The 25,896-nt window shown below is 44.2% G+C and overlaps 2 protein-coding genes across 2 annotated transcripts in view; both read right to left on the bottom strand.

Moving 5' to 3' along the window:
• LOC124775495 (lysosomal acid glucosylceramidase-like) overlaps positions 1-3,958 on the bottom strand; it is a 70,348-nt gene extending 66,390 nt beyond the window's left edge. Inside the window, exon 1 of the mRNA XM_047250329.1 lies at positions 3,872-3,958. The gene's annotated coding sequence lies outside the window, so the exon portion shown is untranslated. The remainder of the gene's footprint in view (positions 1-3,871) is intronic.
• Positions 3,959-11,462: 7,504 nt separating this feature from the next.
• LOC124775496 (lysosomal acid glucosylceramidase-like) overlaps positions 11,463-25,896 on the bottom strand; it is an 86,789-nt gene continuing 72,355 nt past the window's right edge. Inside the window, exon 5 of the mRNA XM_047250330.1 lies at positions 11,463-11,627. Coding sequence (XP_047106286.1) covers positions 11,463-11,627 — 165 coding nt within the window. The remainder of the gene's footprint in view (positions 11,628-25,896) is intronic.

The raw sequence follows: 25,896 nt of genomic DNA on the forward strand, positions 1-25,896 counted from the left end.
ATTAGTTTGGCGATCTGCCCATCTAATCTTCAGTTTTCTTCCGTAGCACAAAGTTTCAAAACCTTCTGTTCTCTTCTTGTCTGAACTGCTTACAGGTCAGTTTCACTTTCGTGCAAAGCTATACGCCAGACAAATACCTTCAGAAAAGACTTCTTAAAACTTGAATTTAAATTCGCTGGTAACAAAATTCCTCTTCTTCAGAATAGCTGTTTTGCCATTGCAGTTCTACGTTTTATATCCTCTCTACTTCGGCTATCATATGTTATTTTACTGTACGAAGGCCAAAATTCGTTACTGCCTTTAGTGTTTCACTTCCTTGTGTAATTCTCTCACCATCATCTGGTTTAATTAGACTACATCCGCTTATTTTTGTTTTCCTTCTATTGATTTCCTCTTCTGTCTTCCTTCCAAGACTCTATGCAACTCATTCCACTACTCTTTCAAGTCCTTTGCTGTGTCTTACAAATTTACAGTGTCATCAGAAAACCTCAAAGCTTTTATTTCTTCTCCATGAATATTAATTACTTTTCCAAATTTTTCTTTGCTTTCTTTACTACCTGCTCAGTGTACAGATCGAATAACATCAGGGACAGGCTGCAACCCTGTTCCACTCCGTCCTCACCCACTGCTTCCATTTCATTATCTTTGACTCTTATATCCACCATCTCGTTTCTGTGTAAGTTGTATAAAACCTTTCGCTGTCCTCAAATGGTTCAAATGGCTCTGAGCACTATGGGACTTAACATCTGTGGTCATCAGTCCCCTAGAACTTAGAACTGCTTAAACCTAACTAACCTAAGGACATTGCACACATCCATGCCCGAGGCAGGATTCGAACCTGCGACCGTAGCTGTCGCACGGTTCCGGACTGAGCGCCTAGAACCGCTAGACCACCGCGGCCGGCTTTCGCTGTCCTCGCTGACTAGTAAACAGTTACGCTGTTGTGCGCCCACTATTGAATTAGGCATAGCAATTGTGCTGCAGAGAGCGCTACTGCCACAACAATGAATCGAAATCACCTGGATTGGTACTGACAGACATAAGAAGGACGACACGCTCTATGGCGGTGCATTTCAACAGCTAGATGCTACGTGTCGGAACAATGAGACGCTGCATCTCTTATGTACTGCTACTGTGTTACAGTGTATCGTGAGTAATTCGATTAGGGGACATCCTTCGCCACCAGTCAGAACTGTCTTGGACATTATGTTTTGCATTGGCTGCAAAGGTAACCACCAACTCTCATTAACTATAACGGAAGTCGAACAGATCACAGTGCTGGAAATAATTCACTAATTTAATGCAGGTCAACTACCAGAGTCGTTCAATAAGTCAACACATTTCTTTCCTAGGGCACTTTAGTTTGAAAAATGTGGATTTTTTTGTGGGCCATCCTGCAATATTCTACTTCAGCCCCTGTAGTTTGATGATGTTACTATAGGTGGCGGCGCTATACGTAGCCTTCGAAATAATGGCGTCTGTAACGTTGGTGCGTTCGAAGTAGAAGTGTGTCATTGAGTTTCTTTTGGCGGAAAACCAGAGAATGGCAGATATACATAGGCTGAATGTCTACGGAGACCTGCCAGTGAAAAGAAGCACGGTGAGTCGTTGGACAAGGCGTCTGTCATCATCGCAACAAGGTCGCGCAAACCTGTCCAATTTCCCGCGTGCCGGCTCGCCACGAACAGCTCTGATCCCCGCAATGTTGGAACCAGAGGTGTACATGTTCCGCTTTTAACCCGCCCATGCTTGCCCGGTGGCCAGGCGGGCAGGCCGCCGCGCGTTGTCAACAGAACGGGCAGGCTGCTTCACTCCCAGCCAAGCCAAGCAGAACCCAACCCGGGCAGGCTGCGGGAAACTTGCCTGCCTGCCCCTATTACCGCTGAGCTGTGCTACGCAGCCGTTTAGTCTGCGCGCTTCATTGTCATACTATGAACGTTAATTAAAAGTTTTTATTTTACGTGAGCACCAAAAGACAAACTCTAACATCTATATATTAATTTCAGGTCAAAAAATATTGGGTTTTATTTGTACATTCTTCCTTTACGCATATATTTCGGGCTTATTATCTATATAAATAAAAATGAATTGCCAAATGCGTTGATAAGCGTAAAACTCGAGAACGGCTGGACCAATTCGGCAATTTTTTATTTTTTTTTTGCTGTGTTCCTAATTCTCAGGACAAGGTTTTTATGAAATAAAATTTTTCGAAAATCGACCGAAAAATTGGAAAATTTGAGAAAAACTGAAAGTGTGTTTTCATTGTGTCCGTGTGTTTGTATTGCATATAATCTTGATGAAATTTTGTACACTATACCTTGAAACCAAGAGGAAGGTCACAGTCTACTTAAAATTTCGCAGGGTGCATGGCAGCGGTTACTTTACATAACGGAATTCGACAAATTGTACGTTTTTATTCCGATCTTGATGAAATTTGGCATACTTGATACTCAAAGCAGGATGAAGGGCGCTGTCTGCTTAAAATTCTGAATGGTGCATGGCGGAGGGTACTTTACTTACACACTTCTACACTAACCTACAGTTTTATTCCGATCTTGAAGAAATTTTGCACACTTGACCATCAAGAGGAACATCACTGTCTGTATAATATTTCGGACAGTGCATGGAATAGAGTACCTTACAAAAGATTTTGACATCGTTTGCGGGTTACCGTGAAATCCTTCTCCCTCTATACTGCTAAATGGTCTCAGGTCCTTAGCACACATTTCAACGCCCTTTTCGGCCACTAAATCTTTGTCCTCTTTCAAGATATTTACGGAGTAAGGCAACTGCTTGTCAAATTCGCACACATGTCGTAACATACTCGAGGTTCCTGAATAAGTACTTAAGAGCTTTTTACATAGTTTGAATTGAGACACACCTACCGATTTATTTGAAGCGGCCTCATAAGCACACGAAAACGTTTCCTATACGGCACTTGTGCTCTGTTTCGTTACCAGCATGTATTCGCCAGTTGTCAATTTTTTTTCAATCTCACTGAAGTCCGACCTATTCATTGTGCTGTCCCCACCGTTACCATAAATGAACTGCGGGCTACTTTAGTCACGGTAGCTTGACAGCGAAACCTGTTGTCAGGCGCAGCAAGCTGAGCGGGTCCCGTGAAGCTTGGCAGGCCTGCGGGAACCTAGGTAGCCCGGGCTTGCGGGAGCCCAAGTCGGTCGCATTACCCACTATGCCTCAGTACATGCGTACTCTTGTGTTTACGTCGCGGCAGGCTGACCTGCATGAATGGTTGCAGAGGAGCTAGGGGCAAGCAGGCTGCAAGGGGAATTTGTACACCTCTAGTTGGAACGTGAAGACACTCTCATTCGAGGTGATCGACGTATCAGAGTGAAACTCTTCCCTACTCAACTGGACGTCTCTGTTGGTAGCTCTGACACACTTGTCCACCAGGTAGTGTACTCAGAGGTGTGTGTCCACTGGTTCCCTCGCCGCCTATCAGAAGGTTACAGAGCAACGAAGGAGCGTCTGTGCGGAATTGCTTGCGCGATATGAAGCTGACAGTGACAATTTTTTGTTGAACATCGTCACAGGCGATGGAACATGGGTTCATCACTTCGTACCCGAAACAAATCGGCAATCCATGGAATGGAGCCACACCACACCACCTCTCCTCCGAACGAAAAGGAATTACTGACGCAGCATGACGTTGGCTCTGACGTCAACGAGTAGTGTGGTCCAAGGCGGGAGCACAGGTCCTCCCGGTAAGGTAGCGTAGTGCAGCCGCACTGACCGGAGATTATGTTGAAAAATAAGGTTTTGTAGCCAAAAGAATGGTGAACCATATGATGTATTGTGATCCTGAATAAAACCAAGGTATTTTGAGAAACAAATGTGTTACATTACTTACCGAATGTCCCTCGCACAGACGGCGAGCAGCCATGATATCTAGAAGCACTTCCCCCTGTGGTCCTGAGATAGCACTACCTTATACATGGTGGCCCGTCTGAAGTTTCGGGTAAGATTATCTCGAAAATTATACATCGGGTAAAAATAGTGGGTAAGACCAGTTCGTAAGCTCAGAGGCGGACATCAAATGACACTACAAGTGACCCCCAGCCCCCGCCCCCTTGCGTGTGGCGGGGGGCAACATTTAAATCTTAAATGTAAACCCCCATTTTTTATTTCAGATTCTAATTCTCTATAAAAAAGTAATCAAGTTTTATCTGAAATATTTTTTAAACCATTGACAGATGGCGCTGAAATCGAGAAAAAAGTAAAATTGGTGAAGAACTCTGATTTATTTAGAATTATCAGAGAAAGACACATCAAATCGATAAAAAAATGTGCACCAATTCTTTCGTTACGCCAAATTAAGCTGTTTTTGTACAAAATGTACTGTATCCCACTTTTAGCGTTACCCAGAAACAACGACGTGGACGTAGTAGAATGCTTCATTAATGTTAGTCCCCTTGCCTCTCACATGTTGCGGTGTTTCATTAGTGTGAGCCCCCTTGCCTCTCACAATTTGGGGTGCTTAATTAATGAAATTAGCTTCCAAGAAATTGTTCAAAATTATCCCCATTTGCTTCAATGCATGAAGTCATTCGCCTGCGAAAGTTGTCCACAGTTTTGAGCAGTACATCCCGTGGTATGGCTGCACACGCTCTTCGAATGCGTTGCTCCATTTCGTTTCTGGTTGGGGCTGTCTTTCATGAAGAATATTTTTTAAATAACCCCAGAAGAAAAAATCAGGAGATGTTAGATCTGGTGAACGTGGAGGCCACTGAATTGGTCCGCCGAGTCCTATCCACCTAGCAGGGTACCGTAAACTTAAAACGTTCTGCACGTTTTTAGCATGATGGGGAGCTGCTGTCCTGTTGGAACCACATTCGTTGCCTAGTTTCTAAATCAACATCTTCTTTTAACTACAACAAATCATCGTGGAGAAGTTGTAAATAAGATTCCTCAGTAACATGTTGGTCAAAAAAATACGGTCCTATCAAGAAACCGTTTAAAATTGCACACCAGACCACAAACGACCATTTGTGTTGATTGTCAACGGGTCTGTGCCAGTGTGTATTGACAGGGGACCAATAATGAAAATCATGGCTATTTAATTCGCCATTGTTTTTGAATGTGGCTTCATCGGTGAACATAACGTATCTAAAAAAATTATTGTCAGCACTTATCATTTCCAAGGCCCATTGGCAGAAATGCAAGTGTATTTGCATAAAATTTGGGCGTTAATGCATGTGTCAGTCAGATACGATACATGTGATATTTATGGGCCTTCAAAATTCTCAAAACAGTTGATCTCGGTATTCCAGTTTGTCTCTGAATCGCACGACTACTAATTTCGGGATCCAACTGAACACAGGCGAGAACGGTAAGGGTACGGGCGTCATTTTCATTGTATTCGCGATGACGAGGTGGACGGTGCATGAATCCATTTCGAGTGCAATTTCGAATAATGTTTTCGGTTGGATGTCGTCTGTTTGGGAAACGATCCGGATACCATTGCGCAGCTAAAATTAACATCATATCAACAATATCTGTAGGAGGATAGTGAGCCATGTTTCGCTAAAGAATAATTTACTTTCGTCAGTTGATGTTTACGGTTCACAATCTGAAAGTGAAGTGACGTCTAATCGCATTCCACCGACCTTTATACTGAGCCATAGTTCGCAGTTTGGCCACAGTATCGCCACAGTCGGGTGAGTAATGCAATTGTGAAGAGTTCCCTAACGAGAATTTAATACCATTCCGCCTCCCTCCATCAAAAACTGTGGCGCGTAGGATACATTTTGTAAAAAAATAGCTTAATTTGGCATAATGAGAGAATTGGTTCACATTTTGTACCGATCTGATGCGTCTTTCTCGGATCATTCTAAATAAATCACAGTTCCCCCCCCCCCCCCCATTTTACTTTTTTCTCGATTTCGGCGTCATCTGTCAATGGTTTAAAAATGTTTCAGAGAAAACTTGATCACTTTTTTATGGAGAATCCTAATCTGCAATAAAAAGTGGGAGTTTCCATTTAAGATTTAAAAGTTGCCCCCGCCCCACCCAGTGGAGGGGGGGGGGGTCTGGGGGTCACGTGTAGTATCATTTGATGTCCCCCTTTGAGCTTACGAACTTGTCTTGCTCACTATTTTTACCAGATGTATAGTTTTCGATACAATCTCATCCGAAACATCAGATGGACCACCCTGTACGTGTGCAGTTCGTGCTGAATGACGTGGCACTGGAGCAGAAACGCATTCTTGTCGTCAGTGCTGGGCGACTCTGCCTCGTTGTTCCTCTAGAGCGGTCGCCTTAGCTGACTGCCGCCTGCCAACCCGCACACTGCGAGCGCTCTCGTTGCCGGCTCTTTACTGCGTGGCGCAGCACCGCAGCCTTCTCTCACTGTTGGTGTAGGGAAAATTCTTCATAATCAGGCACGTGCGCTTGTATGCAACACTATTAAACTTTTGTTGGGACAAGCAAACGAGAAAGCAAAAATCTCTTTAGAATGTATTGTTCAGAGCGCTGCAGGAACCACTAGCTGTTCCAGTCGCTCAACAAAGAGAATAAAAAATAAGAGGGGAAAACACAGCTACATCTATGTTCCAAGGCCTCACTAATTTGTTAAGATGCTGAAGAACCAGAAGAAACTTTTGTCGTTACGTCATATTGCTGCACACATGCCCCCTGTTCCTCATTTTCCATTCCCAGTATTGTAGTAAGTGGCACTGTCCACTACACTGCATTTTTCAAACCCAATTTACTTTGTGACATATCTTTGTTGCATCTCGTGGTATGTCTTCTTTTGCTTTGGTTGGTTCCTTGTTACGAGACTATTTCTCAGGTATCCTGGTCCGACAATTTTGAGAGCCCGCCAGAAGGCAAGGACGTAGACGACAGCCGTTACGAGGCGCCCCTGTAATCTGCTAGCGCTACTGTGACTGCCACAGCGTTACGCGCCGGCCATGGCCTATCGGCGCTCAAGGTGGCCCTATAAAGTCGGCATCGCAGGGGCTCCATCGCAGTCTTGTTCCGACAGCGCTCGCGGTCGTTTCTCTATTCATCGTTGCTCTGGTCGCTGATAGTTGGTATCCGATTTGGTTTGGCTACCTGGTCGTGGTATTTCGCCGTGTGGTCTGTGCAGTCAGTCGTCCCAGTTGTGTGTATCTGAGCTGTACCGGCTATTCCCCATTGACGTCATCGGCCCGTCGGCTGATGCTCTATGGTCACCATCGATTCCGGCTACTAGGATTGGCGACGAGGCAAAAGGTTAACAGTGAATTACGGGTGCAAAACATGTATAGCTCGTGGAACAGCAACAGCTGCTCCTGTAGCAGCAATTGCAACAGCAGTTCCAGCATCAAACGAACCTTTTGCGTCAGGAAAATCAGGACAATTACAGCTACAAGGTTCACAACCCGTCCAGACTGTGGTCACATCACAGGCGGAGTCCCACCCACCCGCATTTCCACCGTTTAACGATACCACGGTGGAGTGGAACACGTATTTGCAGCGGCTGAAATAACACTTCGCCGCTTTTTGGGTTTCAGATGACGCACTCCAACGGTCGCTCTTTCTTTGTTGCACTTCCCCGGAGACATGTTTCTTATTTAAGAAGTTGACTCCACTCCCAAACGCGGTTGCACTCACTTTCGAGGGAATATTTTCGTTCTTATCGAACTATTATTCGCAATGGTTCCACGTTGCCGCATCGCTCCTTGAGCTCCATCAGTATCCAGGCAAGTGGGTCAGTCTTATCGCTCAGTGGATTTGCGAGGGCTGAGCCGTCGTCGCGATTTCGCCTGTGCCAGCCCGCCTTGCGAAACCTCATACGTCGATTCCCTGATTCGTGACGTAGTGATCCAACTGCCTCCCGATCCAGAAGTTCATACTGCAGTCTTAAAGCTAAACAATCCTTCCTTGGATGACATACTAAAAATCGCGCACTATTTCGAGATCGCGCAGGCAGCAAATGAACGTTGTATGGTTCGTCCCCAGGTTGCAGCGGTTCAACCACCGCCAAGGGGACGGAATTCTCGCAAACCTTCTTCCCGACGGGGCATCTTGATTTCTCACATTAAGACGTGTCAATGACCTCTGAGCAGCCAGTCCAGCTTTTTCGGCGCAAACAGCAGGGTCTGCCTTCTTGTCCTGACTGTTTTCTGACGCATCAATGTGCAGACTGTCCTGATCGCATGGCTCACTACACTCATTGTGGAAAGGATGGACATCTCCAAAGTGTCTGCTGGCAGACATCACGTCAGTCAAATCCTACTTCTAACTTGCATCACGGAATGTGCATCAACTTCAGGCCATCGTTCCCCAGGGATATCCTTGCGGCTCCAAATTGTTTACTGATCTCACGATTTCTCGTCAGGACGTTCGTTTCCAAGTCCACACGGGAGCGACGGTTTCTCTGGTCAGTGTCCCGACATACGCTCGCCTCGGTAACCCAGCTTTGGCCCGCCCTCTCGCAAGTTGGTTGCATATGGGGACAGCTCTATTCCCCTCGGAGGTCAATGAGCCGCGACGGCAACATACAAGATGGTTACACGGCAACTAACGCTGTATACTGTCAACGGTCATTTAGCTGGCAACATTTTCAGCCTGGATGCTTTCTCGCTGTTTGGGTTCTCCATCACAGACGAAGTTCAGGTCGTCTCGGACACAGTACCCTTCCAGGAACTTGATGACCTTTGTGCCTCTCTCGCGTCCTTGTTTGACACTAGCCTGGTGTGTGCCACCAATTTTGAGGCACATTTTTCTATACGTCCAGATTTGGTGCCCCGTTTCTATCGAGCACCTCCCCTTCCAGTCTCCTTACAGACGTCCTTTAAGCTCAAACTCGATCGCCTTCAAGACGCTGGTCAAAATTAGTGCTTGGGTCACACCCCTGGTTCTGGTCCAGAAGCCAATATACTCCCCTTGGCTTTATGGAGATTGTAATTCGATGTCAGTTCCTGCTATCTAGTGGAAACCTACCTGTCACATCAAGAAGACCTCCTATCAAACTTGTTGGAGGTCGATGTTTATTTAAAGTAGACCTTGCTAATGCTTATTTATAGATTCCAGTCGATGAGGAATTACAACGCGTTGTTGTCATCAGTACACCTTTTGGCTTACACAAATACAAGCGTTTGTCTTTTGCGATCTCTTCTGCTCTAACGATCTTCCAGAGATACCTTGAACAGTTAACGACGTCCATTCCAGCTTGCACCCGTTACCTTGATGTCTTAATTGTTACGGGTACTATGCGCCAAGAACACTTGCATAACCGACGTACCCTCTTTACTACTTCGAGTAGTAAAAGCGATTTCCCATTAATGTCGTCGGTAGGAGCTCTCAGCTCTCGCTCGATTCTGGTTACCAGAATTTCTCTTACGGTATTCTTATGAGAAGCTGTTGACTCTCAGCGTCTATTTTGTCGAATTGTTGATCATACCGGCATAACTTGTTGACACTCTTACAGTTTTTTGTAGTTTAGCTAATTGTAGCATAGAAGATATGCGAGATAAGCGTTTGAGCACCACTTTCATCTGCCGAACTGCAACTCCTCTACCGCTCAGCGATCATTCACAACGGAGCCCCTACAACTACCATTGTCCCAGCCTCGAACTCACCTTCTGTGGTGCTACGTATCAAGTTACTTTGCGTGCACGCTACCTCAGCTTATTGTACACCACAGGCCACAGTCATTGTCATGGACTCAGGAACAGCAGCACTGAATCTTTGAAGATCTGACCGATGGACACATGAACAAACACGCCAACGGCAGCGTATGAGTACATGCAAAACTACACGATATGATGCATCAATCTCTCCGGTCCTATACATGTGCCCATATTGGTGATATTTACGTCGGATGCTGTGACGGCCCCTGAATATGTCTGCCATTGACTGTCGTCAGCGAACTATACCAGACGCTACTGTCTAGTTGTGGGCACCCGTTACTTTGTCTACAGTACTCCTTAGATCACCCATACCTTCAGGAAAGCAATACATCACCACAGTTCTCCAGTACTTTGCCATAGTTGCTGAGGAACATATCATGGATATGATACCGCCATCAAAGCGATATCGGGCGTTACACACCACTAAGTTGGTGTCTCTAATTCACCTGTTTGTCTGTTGGGCGGCCACCACGGATACTCGGCCTTCACCTCCGACATCACTGGCAATTGTTACTACCCATTTCTCAAGATATTGTGACTATGTAGACTTCCCCGGCGTATTAGTATATCAAATTGTTGTCGGGTTTCCGACCGGATCAACTGTCATCTGAGCACAATATTTCAGAGGTCCACCTGGCCGCCATCATCAGGTGAGAAAAGCTACGCTCCTCCCGCCGATAACTGATTACACTCGCAAATGACTGCACCTTTATATGCATCGGAAGTACAACAGCGCATGCGCTACATGCAGTGCGCACGCGCTCAATCATTCCTGCTGCCCCCTGTCGCAAAAAGAGTAGCAGCGCCTACGGTGGTGAATACTGTTGAAAACGATATATCGTTACAAATGATTATTCATAGCCAGCCGATTCAGTTGCCGTTGTTTCTTCATATCTGATAAAACAGGATTCCACTTTTCACTTAGCGGGAATCCATTATCTCGATTAATGATATTATCTGCTAGTCTGATTTCAACAGAGTCTTGTAACACACAATCCCAGTGCCGTGAATCATTTGCAGCTACTTGCGTCTCATTGTATAGCATCCTGTGTCCCTCTGTAAGGCAATGCTCAGCCACCGCAGATTTATCTGGTTGTAATAATCGCGTATGGCGATGATGTTCAACACACCTGTCGTTGACGGTACAAATAGTTTGGCCAATGTAAATTTTCCCGCACTAACACGGTATTTTGTAAGCGCCAGACTTCCTTAAAACTAAATCATCTTTGACAGAGCCAAGAAGTGCTCGTATCTTAGCTGGCGGACGAAAAACACATCTGATCTCATATTTCTTCAAAAGTCTTCCTGTCTTGGCGGACACATTCCCAGCATACGGAAGAAAAGCCACAGACCTGAAGTGTCTTCAGAAGGTTCAGACAGAGGTCCAAACTCAAAAGCACGTCGAATTTGTTGGTCCTTATAGCCGTTATTATTGCACACGTCCTTAAGATGTTGCAACATCCGGCTGGGAACCCGACAAGAATTTGATATTCTCAAGATATTGTTTGCTACTGTGTCATCAGTCCACCTACGATATATTCTGACCCTACAGGCAGGCGAACAGTCTGCGAACTTCAGCGTCGTGGAAATCCTACGATCATACATTTATCAAAAGATCAATGAGTGACATCCATGAAAATGGCGTGTCAAGTCTATTTACACACCTACATTAGCAGCACACATGATGTACATACGCCATGAGCTGCAAGCTATATAGGTAAAATCCAGGAAGTGAAAATAACGACATGGCTCAACAGTTCAAAGTACCCATTTTGATTGCTGTGAAATGATAACAACGCACACTTTGCTGTATCTTGGTAAACCTTACTTGACGAAGTAGTTGGCCCACGTCTGGTAGTATCTGGATTGTAGCCAGCTAATGCCGATCGTCCCGTTGTGGGCTTTCATCCATCTGGGAGCCGACCAGGGTGCTGCGTGTATCTTCAGCCCGTTGCCCGATAGTCTCTGAGCCAACAGTAGCAGTGGAATCTGCAACCAGAGATCACTACTATGGTACTACGCGTGACAGATTGTTAGCCTAAATATGAACTGTAACTGAATGTTAGTTCTACTTAAGACGCTGGTTATTCCAACAGCGATATTGCAAAACACCTGCTCACTTCTCGGCTTTGTCGTTCACAACAATTCAACAGTATCAACAGCATTCCCTTATTAAGAACAACATAGAGAAACAAATTTACATGCTTTGCGATGCTACACTCTCCAACATGTTCCGTCGATACCCTTCAATACTAGTTATAAGAGAGTGGCAAACGCCTGTTTCCTTCTGTTGCCATTATTATTTGTGCTAATTTGGCATGAGATATTTATCTGCTTGTTTTGTTCTTGACTTCTGTCACTTACAAAAGCTGAGGATGAAATACTAGTCGCAACCTTAGCCTTCTGGAGGCACTGGGAACACAGATAATGGGTTGTAAGCACAGTAGTAAAAGGACAGTGAACGACTATAGTAAAATGGTTTCTCGTTGTCTAATACGGGGATGATTGGTTCTCTAACAGTTCTCGATCGCTTTTTAAGTAAATAACAAATAATGAACTGGTCCCTGACGTATCAATCACAAAACAAATTAATGTAAAGATGATCGCAGGAGCAATGAATTCGAATAAATATTTCCAGCTGCAACTGGTTAAATTTAACAAATAAAGTTTATTGTTCATAAATCACACTATTATTCGCAGGGTGGTGGTAAGCTGTCAATAAGTAAATGCACTGAAATACCTTGATACCCAAATATAGTAATTAGCAAATACACTATATAAAAATAATCACGGTAAAATTTTGATATAAAAATAAAATAAATAAAATAGCTGGGGAAAACAGTCAGTGTTGCATTAACTCACATATATAGAACCCCAATGGACACGCCGCCATTTAATGATGAGTAAGTCCCCACTGGTGAACTGAGTTAAAAATTATACTTAGTGCAACTAATTAGTTGCCGAATTTACTGCCCTCCAGGATAATTCTCTCTCTCAAATTATTATTGGGACCGAGAGTTGGCTCAAATGCAAAGTGGTAAACTCTGAGATATTTAGCGAGTCATGGAACATATAAGGGAAAGACAGATTAGAGACCACAAGAGGAGAAGTGTTCACTGCAGTTGAGAAAAATACGTCTCTATTGAGGCAGAATTTGAATGTGACAGTGAAGTTATCTGGTCGCGTGTAACGGGTGTAGATGAAACGAAATCAATTGTTGGATTTTTTACCAGCCATCCGACTCCGCTGTAACAGTTCTAGAGTCACTGAAAGGAAGTCAACGGTCAGTAGAGCGGAAATACCCAGATCGTGCAGTAAGAGCTGGAGGTGACTTTAACCTAACGAGTATAGATTCGGATGTCTATGGATTCATTGCGGGAGGTACAGACAGCCAGTCATACGAAGTACTTCTTAACACGTTTTCTGAAAATTCTCTTGAGGAGCTAGCTCGGCAGCCCACACGCAATAGGAACGTCTTCCATCTTGCAGCTACAGGCCAGACCTTATCGACAATTTCAGTATAGAAACGGAGATTAGCGATCATGATGTCATTTATAGCAACTATGGTTACGAAAGTTAACAAATCAGTCAAGAAGTTTAGGAGAGTTTTTCTCCTAAATAGATCAGATAAGCAATTGTTAGCATCTCACTTACACTGTGAACTGACATCACTTAGCTCCAGTGAGATGGGCATAGAGGAATTATGGAAAAGTGTAAGTAGATTGTAAATCGTAGACTGGAGAGTTATCTGCCTAGTAAGTGGATAACGGCTGGCAAGGACTCACTACGGTTTAATAACTAAATTCGGAAGATGCCGAGGAAGCAGAGGCTATTGCACTCTCGATTCAAAAGAGGACGCATAAATGACAGCAAGCAAAGGTTAGTAGAGGTTCATACGTCTGTGAAGAGATAGCTGGTTCTAATGTGGAAAAATGTAAGTTGGTGCTGATGAGTAGGAATAACAAACCTGTAATGTTCCGATATTACTAGTGTCCTGCTTGACACAGTCAAGCCGTTTAAATATCTTGGCTTAACGTTGCAAAGCGATATGAAATGGTTTATTGGAAGAATTCTAGGAAAGAGTGGTTCATCTGTAAAGGAGATCGCGTGTAGGACACTGGTGCGACCTATTCTTGAGTACTGCTTCAGTGTTTGGAATCCGTGCCAAATCGTATTAAAAGCAGCTACCGAAAAAATTCGTAGGCGGGCTGTTCGATTTGTTACCGATAAGTTCGAACAACATGAAAGTGTTACGGAGATGCATCGGTAACTCATATGGGAATCCTTGGACGGGAGGTAACGTTCTTTTCGAGTAACGTTCTTTCCGAGAAACACTATTGAGAAAATTTAGAGAACCGGGATTTGAAGCTGATTGCCGAACAGCTGTACTGCCTCCAACATATATGGCGCCTAAGGACAATGATGATAAGATTCGAGAAATTAGGGCTCATACGGAGGCATATCGACAGTTGTTCTTCCCTATCTCTATTTGGGAGTGGAACAGGAAAGGAAATGACAAATAGTGGTACAGGGTACCCTCCACCTCGGGTCGTACGCTGGCTTGCGAAGTAACTATGTGAATTTAGATATAGGAGTCCAAATCAAATTCCCACTTTAAAATATTAGTTCTGCTGAACAACCGGCAGAAATAAAACAGACCTGACCACTGCAGAAAATATCTGAAATCCCCACGGAACACGACTTCAGAATGGGAATTATTTCCATAACGTATGTGAAAGAAGTTAATAAATGGTTCAAATGCCTCTAAGCGCTATGGGACTTAACATCTGAGGTCATCAGTCCCTTAGACTTAGAACTACTTAAAAGTAACTAACCTAAGGATATCACACACATCCATGCCCGAGGCAGGATTCGATCCTGCGACCGCAGCAGCAGCGCGGTTCCGGACTAGCGCCTAGAACCGCTCTGCCACAGCGGTCACTGGAATACCTAAGAATGATGCAATATGAATTTGAAATACATTGTATGCAACAGATAAGCAGTCTATTAAAGCAGTTTTATAGTCTTGGATCATAATATGTTGCCATGAAGAATGAAGCCAATACAGTCGCATAATCATACATTTCATACTCTTTACATTTATTTATTTATTTATTTTTTTTTTTTTTTTTTTTTTTTGATTGGATAAATCATACATTACGGGTACCTACACAATGAAGGAGATTTTTGTCAGTCATGTTTTAATGATGTGTGAAACAACATACCATAAAATGAAAAACCCAAAAATATATAGTGATTAGCAAACACACCATATAAAAATAAAATAAATGAAATACCTGAAAAACGCAGTGTTTGAGCCGTGGTTGGCTCGAGTCATGCTTGTCTTGGGTTAGACCCTGGTTGCAGTCCTGTGGTTTTATTTCTCCTGCGGTTATCGTGATAATGTTGCTGTCCTCTCCGCGAGTGGCAGTAGCAGCGTGTATCGATACTAGAATTGCTGTACTATCTTTGGTGTGGCGGATATATTTTCGGCTGGGCGGTGTGTGACCAGTTGGTCGGTTGGCGTGGAGCAGCAAGGAAGTCTCTGTCGTGCGTACTCTGGCCAGGGCCGCTGGCGGTGTATTCAAGTCGGCCAAGATTGCAGCTGTCTTCCTGTGGGGCTTAACTTAATTTATTCCCTATTATTGAAGTTGACCAGCGGTATTTTCTGCCTTGTCGCCGTTGAAGTTCCGTTTACCTGCCCTGGTCGTTGACGTAATTTTCGGTAGTGTATTTTCCTCGTCGTGTTGTTGCTGTCCAGCGTGGCATGTAGTTCGACAGCTGAGGTGTTGTTGGCCGTTGTGGGCGCCAATATTCTGTGTGTCGTTATATTGAAATCTTGTGGCCGTTTTGCTGGTTGCGTTTAGCGGAACAGATTTTGTTGATTGGTCGGTCGGCTGTCTGTCGGTTGGGTTGCCTTCAGATTAAGAAGTCGTTGGACAGGCTGCCCGTCTCACCTAAGGAGGCGTTAGTGTTACAGTCCCACCCAGACCCTTGGAAACTTCTCAGCGCCGTACCTTGTGTGTTACATAGTAATTTCCCTGTCTGGGTATTAGTTATTTGGTTGATGTGTGGCCTTCAGCTGAGTATCAATGTCTCTTAAATTAATGTTCTTGTCTTTCCCTTAAGGCATGAGATTGTTATTCTTTATAGGTGCCTTCAGCCGAATTTTATATGAAATCTTTTAAGATACTGCCTTCTGCCTTTTAAAATTGAAAGTCTTCTTTTTAGGGCTTAAACCGTTAAATTATTTGCTGATGTGCGGCCTTCAGCCGAGTTTTAATGTGTTCTTGACTTACCCTTAAGGCATAAGATTGTAGTACTTTTGTATGGGGCCTTCAGCCGAATTTTGCATTAAAGGTTTTAAGATAAGGCCTTCTGGCTTTTGATTGAAACTCTTCTTATTGCTTAATATGCAGCCTCCAGCCAAGTTCCATTAAAATTAAATTGCTAAGGCCTTCAACCTGTTTAGATTGAAGATTTAGAAAATATTTTTGGGTGAAACCTCAAGAAGAACCTTGTATTTCAATTTCTTGCTTAGGTCTTGTGTCTTGGATTTTGAGTGTGGCCTACAGCCCGATCTAAAGTTAATTAAAGGAGGTCGAGTAAAGTTTTGAGTGTTTTGCATCCTTGTTGTAATATTGTGTGTTGATATATAAAGTTTGTATGCTGAGTGCAACTGGCAGCAACTCATTTTCGCCCCTTTCCACAACCTAATCCGCTCTGTCCTGCTGGCCCAGGCATTTCAGTGTTCACTGATAAAATTTATCGCAGTCAAACACAAAACACTCTACCCGTTGCACGGCCCTGAAAGTAAAATACGGTAAGTAGTCCGTAAGGAACCCGCCTACCGCAGTGCTGTCACGGTGTCAGAAGTGCTGGTGCCGAAAGTAGCCCGAAGTGGACGCGTCGCGTCGCGTCGCTTCGTGCCATGCCATGCCATGCCGCGTCATGTCATGCCTGGGTCCACGAGAACTACGAACTTGTGACGTCACGCTAAGCTACTTGCCCGTGATACTTAGAGAACGCTCAGCTCCATGTAGCGCTCACGTGAAATCAATATGTGGATGAAAAGGTACCCACTATAGGTCTGAAGGTTTTCGTGTGATATCGAGAGCTTTCTTGCATTTAAAGGCGCAGACAAGAATTATCAAACTCGGCTGAAATTTTACTCTCTCCCCGCCGGACGTGACTGCTGGTACTCGTAAGACATGTAGTATCATCTAGTGTAACGTACGCGCCGCAGCCTTTCTTTCGTGTAGCTCTCGAAGTCACAAGCGTGCGCGAAGCGAGCTTAAAACGCGTGTCGCGTGTGTCCACCAGCATTACAGTGGGAGCGATGCTAACTCTACACACTTCTAGTTATCAGGAGTTTGAAAGATTTTGCAGCATTCTACTGCACTCTCCAGGAAATCAAAGAAGCCGCTGACCATTCACATTGCCCTTTCTGCAGGCACCCGAGGTGACCAAGCAGTTCACGCTGACACGGATTCCATTGCAGGTCATGTAGTCGTTTCATAAGAACACTCCTTCGCAGACAAACCGCATTTCTAGCTCTCTTGTGAAGGAACTGCAGTTCCTTAACTGATTTAATTACGATTGGGCCCACTTGATCATTGCACATAGTACTCGATACACTCGTATGACATGACTAACAAACACTAGGTACGAATCATTAGTCATGATTCTGAAGCCTACTACATTTCTATGTTTCCAGAAGAGAACGACTTCACAATGTGATACATATATGTAGATCTGCTTGCTAACGCAATAAAGATCTAACAATTTCGGATCAGATATTGCTAGGCGGAAGGAGTATATAGAGGGTTTATACAAAACCGATGTTCTTGAGGACAATATTATGGAAATGGAAGAGGATGTAGATGAAGATGAAATGGGAGATATGATACTGCGTGAAGAGTTTGACAGAGCACTGAAAGACCTGAGTCGAAACAAGGTGGTGGTGGTTAGTGTTTAACGTCCCGTCGACAACGAGGTCATTAGAGACGGAGCGCAAGCTCAGGTTAGGGAAGGATTGGGAAGGAAATCGGCCGTGCCCTTTCAAAGGAACCATCCCGGCATTTGCCTGAAACGATTTAGGGAAATCACGGAAAACCTAAATCAGGATGGCCGGAGACGGGATTGAACCGTCGTCCTCCCGAATGCGAGTCCAGTGTGCTAACCACTGTGCCACCTCGCTCGGTTCGAAACAAGGCCCCGGGAGTAGACAACATTCCATTAGAACTACTGATAGCCTTGGGAGAGCCAGACCTGACAAAACTCTACCATCTAGTCAGCAAGATATATGAGACAGGTGAAATACCCTCGGACTTCAAGAAGAATATAATAACTCCAATCCCAAAGAAAGCAGGGGTTGACAACTGTGAAAATTACCGAACTATCAGTTTAATAAGCCATGGCTGCAAAATACTAACACGAATTCTTTACAGACGAATGGAAAACTGGTAGAATACGACCTCGGGGAAGATCAGTTTGGATTCCGTAGAAATGCTGGATCATGCGAGGCAATACTGACCCTACGACGTATCTTATAAAATAGATTAAGGAAAGGCAAACTGACGTTTCTAGCATTTGTAGACTTAGATAAATCTTTTGACAATGTTGACTGGAATACTCTCTTTCAATATTCTCTCTTAAATCGGGTGATGCTGAGGGTATTAGATTAGGAAATGAGACGCTTAAAGTAGTAAATGAGTTTTGCTATTTGGGGCGCAAAATAATTAATGATAGTCGAAGTAGAGTGGATATAAAACGTAGACCGGCAATGGCAAGGAAAGCGTTTCTGAAGAAGAGAAATTTGTTAACATCGAGTATAGATTTAAGAGTCAGGAAGTCTTTTCTGAATGTACTTATATGGAGCGTAGCCATGTATGGAAGTGAAACGTGGACGATAAATAGTTTAAACAAAAAGAGAGTAGATGCTTTCGAAATGTGGTGCTACAGAAGGATGCTGAAGATTAGATGGGTAGATCACATAACCAATGAGGAGGTACTGAATAGAATTGGGGAGAAGATAAATTTGTGGCACAAGTTGACTAGAAGAATGGATCGATTGGTAGGACATATTCTGAGGCATCAAGGGATCACCAATTTAGTATTGGAGGGCAGGGTGGAGGGTAAAAATCGTAGAAGGAGACCAAGAGATGAATACACTAAACAGATTCAGAAGGATGTAGGTTGCAGTAGGTACTGGGAGATGAAGCAGCTTGCACAGGATAGAGTAGCATGGAGAGCTGCATCAAACCAGTCTCTGTACTGAAGATCACAACAACAACAATTGCTTGGAACTTTAAAAGATAAAGCACAGTAATACGTAAACACACAATTTGTGAAAAATCTGACATTAAAATCAGTGTTTTCTGGAATTCATTACTACATAATATAGTACTGGTATATTTTTCCTGGGTTACGCTCAAAAATTAATTTTATGTCTATTGATAACTTTTGTAGAGCACATCGTGATGTGCTCTGCCGATGAGGAAATCTTCGGTTATAAGTCTGGCTACATAGACAAACGTACTTTCTTAAGCAAGATTGGATAACTCAGTCGGTTCAGTACTTGCTCGCAAAAATCAGAGCTCTTAGGTTCGAGTCCCAGTCCGGCACACGTTTGAATCTGCCAAGCCGTTTCTATATTCAAGTATTGGTCGAAAGAAGGTTTTGTGGGTGGGTTACATTTCCTGGGGTTTCTTCCAGTGAACCTCAGTCAGGCATCACCTGCGATTAGTTTTATGTGGTCCTCCCACTTTAAATAGATCAGTACATAAAGTGCAAGATATTTGACATATGGGACGGCTCCAGTGATTGTTCTGCATATATGTAATCATACTATAATGGGTCTTCTACATATTTCCGCGCAGTACGTTACTTTTACATGCTGTCTTCATTCTCCTTCGGCCTCTTTTTTTCTGCAGTTGCACATACACAAGTTGTATAGATTAACTACCGTTTTTCCATCTGTAATGAAAGCTTTATTAAGACGAAACACATTTCTCTTTATTCTGAGGCATCTTCAGTGGTCACTGTAACGATAACTTTTTTTTGTCTTAGCATTTTGTTTGTTTATATCATGAACTGTTCGCATGTTTTAAATTACTACTATAAACAGTATTAATTACTATCGTTACTCATGGTTTTTTTCTTGTTTACGTCATTATTTCTGTTCGTCTACATATACGTGTTAAGTTTTCGCTCCCAACATTTTCACTAACATGAAACATATCCACATTTTTTTGTTGTGAAGAATCACCATCATCTCGGCATTTGGTGTGTTTTGTTTTGCTACTGCGTGATGCGTAGTTTTGATACTGATGGGAGCGTCTGTTCTTGCTTTCTCTCTCTCTCTCTCTCTCACACACACTCACTCACTCACTCATTCTGCCCGCCTGCCTGTCTGTCTGTGTGTGTGTGTGTATGTGTGTGTGTGTGTGTAGGACTTTTTTATTTTAATTTTATAAATTAAAGTGTGGGTGATTGTCCTTGTTTGTTTATCTGTGTCTGTATGTACGATTCTTTTTATTTTTTTCATTTAAGTGAGGGTGATAGTCCTTGTTTGAATGTATGTGTGTTTACATTTTTCTCCAGGTTGTGTATGTGCGTGTGTGTGTGGGGAGGGAGGGCAGCGTGTGTGTGTGTGTGTGTGTGTGTGTGTGTGTGTGTGTGTGTGTGTGTGTGTGTGCGAGCAATTTTTTCATTTAAGTGGAGGTGAGTGACCTTTGTGTGTGTGTGTGTGTGTGTGTGTGTGTGTGTGTGTGTGTGTGTGCGCGCGCGCGCGTGTGTGTGTGTTTTTGTAAGGGGCGCTCACATGTCTTAATTACTGAGTGTGCTATTGCTTTATTCTACATCTACATTTATACACCGCAAGCCACCCAACGGTGTGTGGCGGAGGGCACTTTACGTGCCACTGTCATTACCTCCGTTTCCTGTTCCAGTCGCGTATGGTCCGCGGGAAGAACGACTGTCTGAAAGCCTCCGTGCGCGCTCTAATCTCTCTAATTTTACATTCGTAATCTCCTCGGGAGGTATAAGTAGGGGGAAGCAATATATTCGATACCTCATCCAGAAACGCACCCTCTCGAAACCTGGCGAGCAAGCTACACCGCGATGCAGAGCGCCTCTCTTGCAGAGTCTGCCACTTGAGTTTATTAAACATCTTCGTAACGCTATCACGGTTACCAAATAACCCTGTGACGAAACACGCCGCTCTTCTTTGGATCTTCTCTATCTCCTCCGTCAAACCGATCTGGTACGGATCCCACACTGATGAGCAATACTCAAGTATAGGTCGAACGAGTGTTTTGTAAGCCACCTCCTTTGTTGATGGACTACATTTTCTAAGCACTCTCCCAATGAATCTCAACCTGGTACCCGCCTTACCAACAATTAATTTTATATGATCATTCCACTTCAAATCGTTCCGCACGCATAGGTTGGTTGTTTGGTTGGTTTGGGGAAGGAGACCAGACAGCGTGGTCATCGGTCTCATCGGATTAGGGAAGGATGGGGAAGGAAGTCGGCCGTGCCCTTTCAGAGGAACCATCCCGGCATTTGCCTGGAGTGATTTAGGGAAATTACGGAAAACCTAAATCAGGATGGACGGACGCGGGATTGAACCGTCGTCCTCCCGAATGCGAGTCCAGTGTCTAACCACTGCGCCACCTCGCTCGGTGTCCCGCACGCATACTCCCAGATATTTTACAGAAGTAACTGCTACCAGTGTTTGTTCCGCTATCATATAATCATACAATAAAGGATCCTTCTTTCTATGTATTCGCAATACATTACATTTGTCTATGTTAAGGGACAGTTGCCACTCCCTGCACCAAGTGCCTATCCGCTGCAGATCTTCCTGCATTTCGCTACAATTTTCTAATGCTGCAACTTCTCTGTATACTACAGCATCATCCGCGAAAAGCCGCATGGAACTTCCGACACTATCTACTAGGTCATTTATATATATTGTGAAAAGCAATGGTCCCATAACACTCCCCTGTGGCACGCCAGAGATTACTTTAACGTCTGTAGACGTCTCTCCATTGATAACAACATACTGTGTTCTGTTTGCTAAAAACTCTTCAATCCAGCCACACAGCTGGTCTGATATTCCGTAGGCTCTTATTTTGTTTATCAGGCGACAGTGCCGAACTGTATCGAACGCCTTCCGAAAGTCAAGAAAAATAGCATCTACCTGGGAGCCTGTATCTAATATTTTCTGGGTCTCATGAACAAATAAAGCGAGTTGGGTCTCACACGATCGCTGTTTCTGGAATCCATGTTGATTCCTACATAGTAGATTCTGGGTTTCCAAAAACGACATGATACTCGAGCAAAAAACATGTTCTAAAATTCTACAACAGATCGACGTCAGAGATATAGGTCTATAGTTTTGCGCATCTGTTCGACGACCCTTCTTGAAGACTGGGACTATCTGTGCTCTTTTCCAATCATTTGGAACCCTCCGTTCCTCTAGAGACTTGCGGTACACGGCTGTTAGAAGGGGGGCAAGTTCTTTCGCGTACTCTGTGTAGAATCGAATTGGTATCCGGTCAGGTCCAGTGGACTTTCCTCTATTGAGTGATTCCAGTTGCTTTTCTATTCCTTGGACACTTATTTCGATGTCAGCCATTTTTTCGTTTGTGCGAGGATTTAGAGAAGGAACTGCAGTGCGGTCTTCCTCTGTGAAACAGCTTTGGAAAAAGGTGTTTAGTATTTCAGCTTTACGCGTGTCATCCTCTGTTTCAATGCCATCATCATCCCGTAGTGTCTGGATATGCTGTTTCGAGCCACTTACTGATTTAACGTAAGACCAGAACTTCCTAGGATTTTCTGTCAAGTCGGTACATAGAATTTTACTTTCGAATTCACTGAACGCTTCACGCATAGCCCTCCTTACGCTAACTTTGACATCGTTTAGCTTCTGTTTGTCTGAGAGGTTTTGGCTGCGTTTAAACTTGGAGTGAAGCTTTCTTTGCTTTCGCAGTAGTTTCCTAACTTTGCTGTTGTACCACGGTGGGTTTTTCCCGTCCCTCACAGTTTTACTCGGCACGTACCTGTCTAAAACGCATTTTACGATTGCCTTGAACTTTTTCCATAAACACTCAACATTGTCAGTGTCGGAACAGAAATTTTCGTTTTGATCTGTTAGGTAGTCTGAAATCTGCCATATATTACTCTTGCTAAACAGATAAACCTTCCTCCCTTTTTTTATATTTCTATTAACTTCCATATTCAGGGATGCTGCAACGGCCTTATGATCACTGATTCCCTGTTCTGTACATACAGAGTCGAAAAGTTCGGGTCTGTTTGTTATCAGTAGGTCCAAGATGTTATCTCCACGAGTCGGTTCTCTGTTTAATTGCTCGAGGTAATTTTCGGATAGTGCACTCAGTATAATGTCACTCGATGCTCTGTCCCTACCACCCGTCCTAAACATCTGAGTGTCCCAGTCTATATCTGGTAAATTGAAATCTCCACCTAAGACTATAACATGCTGAGAAAATTTATGTGAAATGTATTCCAAATTTTCTCTCAGTTGTTCTGCCACTAATGCTGCTGAGTCGGGAGGTCGGTAAAAGGAGCCAATTATTAACCTAGTTCGGTTGTTGAGTGTAACCTCCACCCATAATAATTCACAGGAACTATCCACTTCTACTTCACTACAGGATAAACTACTACTAACAGCGACGAACACTCCACCACCGGTTGCATGCAATCTATCCTTTCTAAACACCGTCTGTACCTTTGTAAAAATTTCGGCAGAATTTATCTCTGGCTTAAGCCAGCTTTCTGTACCTATAACGATTTCAGCTTCGGTGCTTTCTATCAGCGCTTGAAGTTCTGGTACTTTACCAACGCAGCTTCGACAGTTGACAATTACAATACCGATTGCTGCTTGGTCCCCGCATGTCCTGACTTTGCCCCGCACCCGTTGAGGCTGTTGCCCTTTCTGTACTTGCCCAAGGCCATCTAACCTAAAAAACCGCCCAGCCCACGCCACACAACCCCTGCTACCCGTGTAGCCGCTTGTTGCGTGTAGTGGACTCCTGACCTATCCAGCGGAACCCGAAACCCCACCACCCTATGGCGCAAGTCGAGGAATCTGCAGCCCACACGGTCGCAGAACCGTCTCAGCCTCTGATTCAGACCCTCCACTCGGCTCTGTACCAAAGGTCCGCAGTCAGTCCTGTCGACGATGCTGCAGATGGTGAGCTCTGCTTTCATCCCGCTAGCGAGACTGGCAGTCTTCACCAAATCAGATAGCCGCCAGAAGCCAGAGAGGATTTCCTCCGATCCATAGCGACACACATCATTGGTGCCGACATGAGCGACCACCTGCAGATGGATGCACCCTGTACCCTTCATGGCATCCGGAAGGACCCTTTCCACATCTGGAATGACTCCCCCCGGTATGCACACGGAGTGCACATTGGTTTTCTTCCCCTCTCTTGCTGCCATTTCCCTAAGGGGCCCCATTACGCACTTGACGTTGGAGCTCCCAACTACCAGTAAGCCCACCCTCTGCGACTGCCTGGCTCTTGCAGACTGAGGGGCAACCTCTGGAACAGGACAAGCAGCCATGTCAGGCCGAAGATCAGTATCACCCTGAGACAGAGCCTGAAACCGGTTCGTCAGACAAACTGGAGAGGCTTTCCGTTCCCCCCTCCGGAATGTCTTTCGCCCCCTGCCACACCTTGAGACGACCTCCCACTCTACCACAGGTGAGGGATCAGCCTCGATGCGGGCAGTATCCCGGGCAACCACAGTCGTAGTCCGATCAGGGGATGCGTGGGACGAGCTGGCCGTCCCCGACAAACCCCCATCCGGACCCCCACAGTGGTGCCCATTGGCAACAGCCTCAAGCTGTGTGACCGAAGCCAACACTGCCTGAAGCTGGGGGCGAAGGGATGCCAACTCAGCCTGCATCCGAACACAGCAGTTGCAGTCCCTATCCATGCTAAAAACTGTTTTGCAAAGAACGTCTGAACTAATCTACAGAGAGCGCAAACAAATCGACAAAATTTAAACGGTTATTAAAATACAAGATTGCCTAGTAAATGCAGTAATGCCGCTACTTGCGCACTGCTGACACTGCTCGGCGGCGGAAGGAGACTACGCGAATTTACACTATTCAGGTACTAAAACGCGATGCTACACTCTCAAATACTATAATACGCCAGAAATTTATGAATTAAACAATGCAAGTACCAAAAACACGCAAAGAAATTAAGAATTAAACTATGTAACAAATGAGTGAGCTAGGAGTATACGACTTGCTGCTGCAGCTGCTTATCCAACGGCGGCAGGGAGCACACTGGCTGTGACCAACCGACACTGGCCGTTCAAAACAAAAACATAAGACAAACGACTACGTGAATTTACACTATTCAGGTACTAAAACGTGATGCTACAACTCTCAAATACTATAATACGCCCGAAATTTATGAATTAAACAATGCAAGTACCAAAACCACGCAAAGAAATTAAGAATTAAACTATGTAACAAATGAGTGAGCTAGGAGTATACGATTTGCTGCTGCAGCTGCTTATCCAATGGCGGCAGGGAGCACACTGACTGTGACCAACCGACACTGGCCGTTCAAAACAAAAACATAAGACAAACGACTACGCGAATTTACACTATTCAGGTACTAAAACGCGATGCTACAACTCTCAAATACTATAATACGCCCGAAATTTATGAATTAAACAATGAAAGTACCAAAAACACGCAAAGAAATTAAGAATTAAACTATGTAACAAATGAGTGAGCTAGGAGTATACGACTTGCTGCTGCAGCTGCTTATCCATCGGCGGCAGGGAGCACACCAGTACATTGGTAGTTGATCTAGAGTGGGGGATATTGCCTAGTTTGTGATACTACTTTATGGTGTAGGGGATTGTTCTTTCTCTACACTACGTTTTACTTGTTTAAATAACACCTGATATCTGGCGTTTGTCTGGTCATTTATTATGTATTTCTTCTCTATTATTGCTTTTTAAATTTGGAAGTCTTGTAGGTTTAGGAGGTGCTTCTTGTTACTGAATTAGGCTATTTTTATGTTCTTTTCTATTGTGTAGCACGGTGGGCTTCTTGCCGGAGATGTCCCGCAAATGTTTCATGGCTGATACCGTATTTCCATGCTGTTTTTTGTGTTCTTTATAGCTTATTTCAAAAGTTCTGCGTGTCTGCCCTAAGTATAGAGCATCACAGTTCTTACTGGAATTGGCAAACGCCAGA

Source organism: Schistocerca piceifrons, chromosome 2, assembly GCF_021461385.2.
Source record: "Schistocerca piceifrons isolate TAMUIC-IGC-003096 chromosome 2, iqSchPice1.1, whole genome shotgun sequence".
Classification (NCBI taxonomy): domain Eukaryota; kingdom Metazoa; phylum Arthropoda; class Insecta; order Orthoptera; family Acrididae; genus Schistocerca; species Schistocerca piceifrons.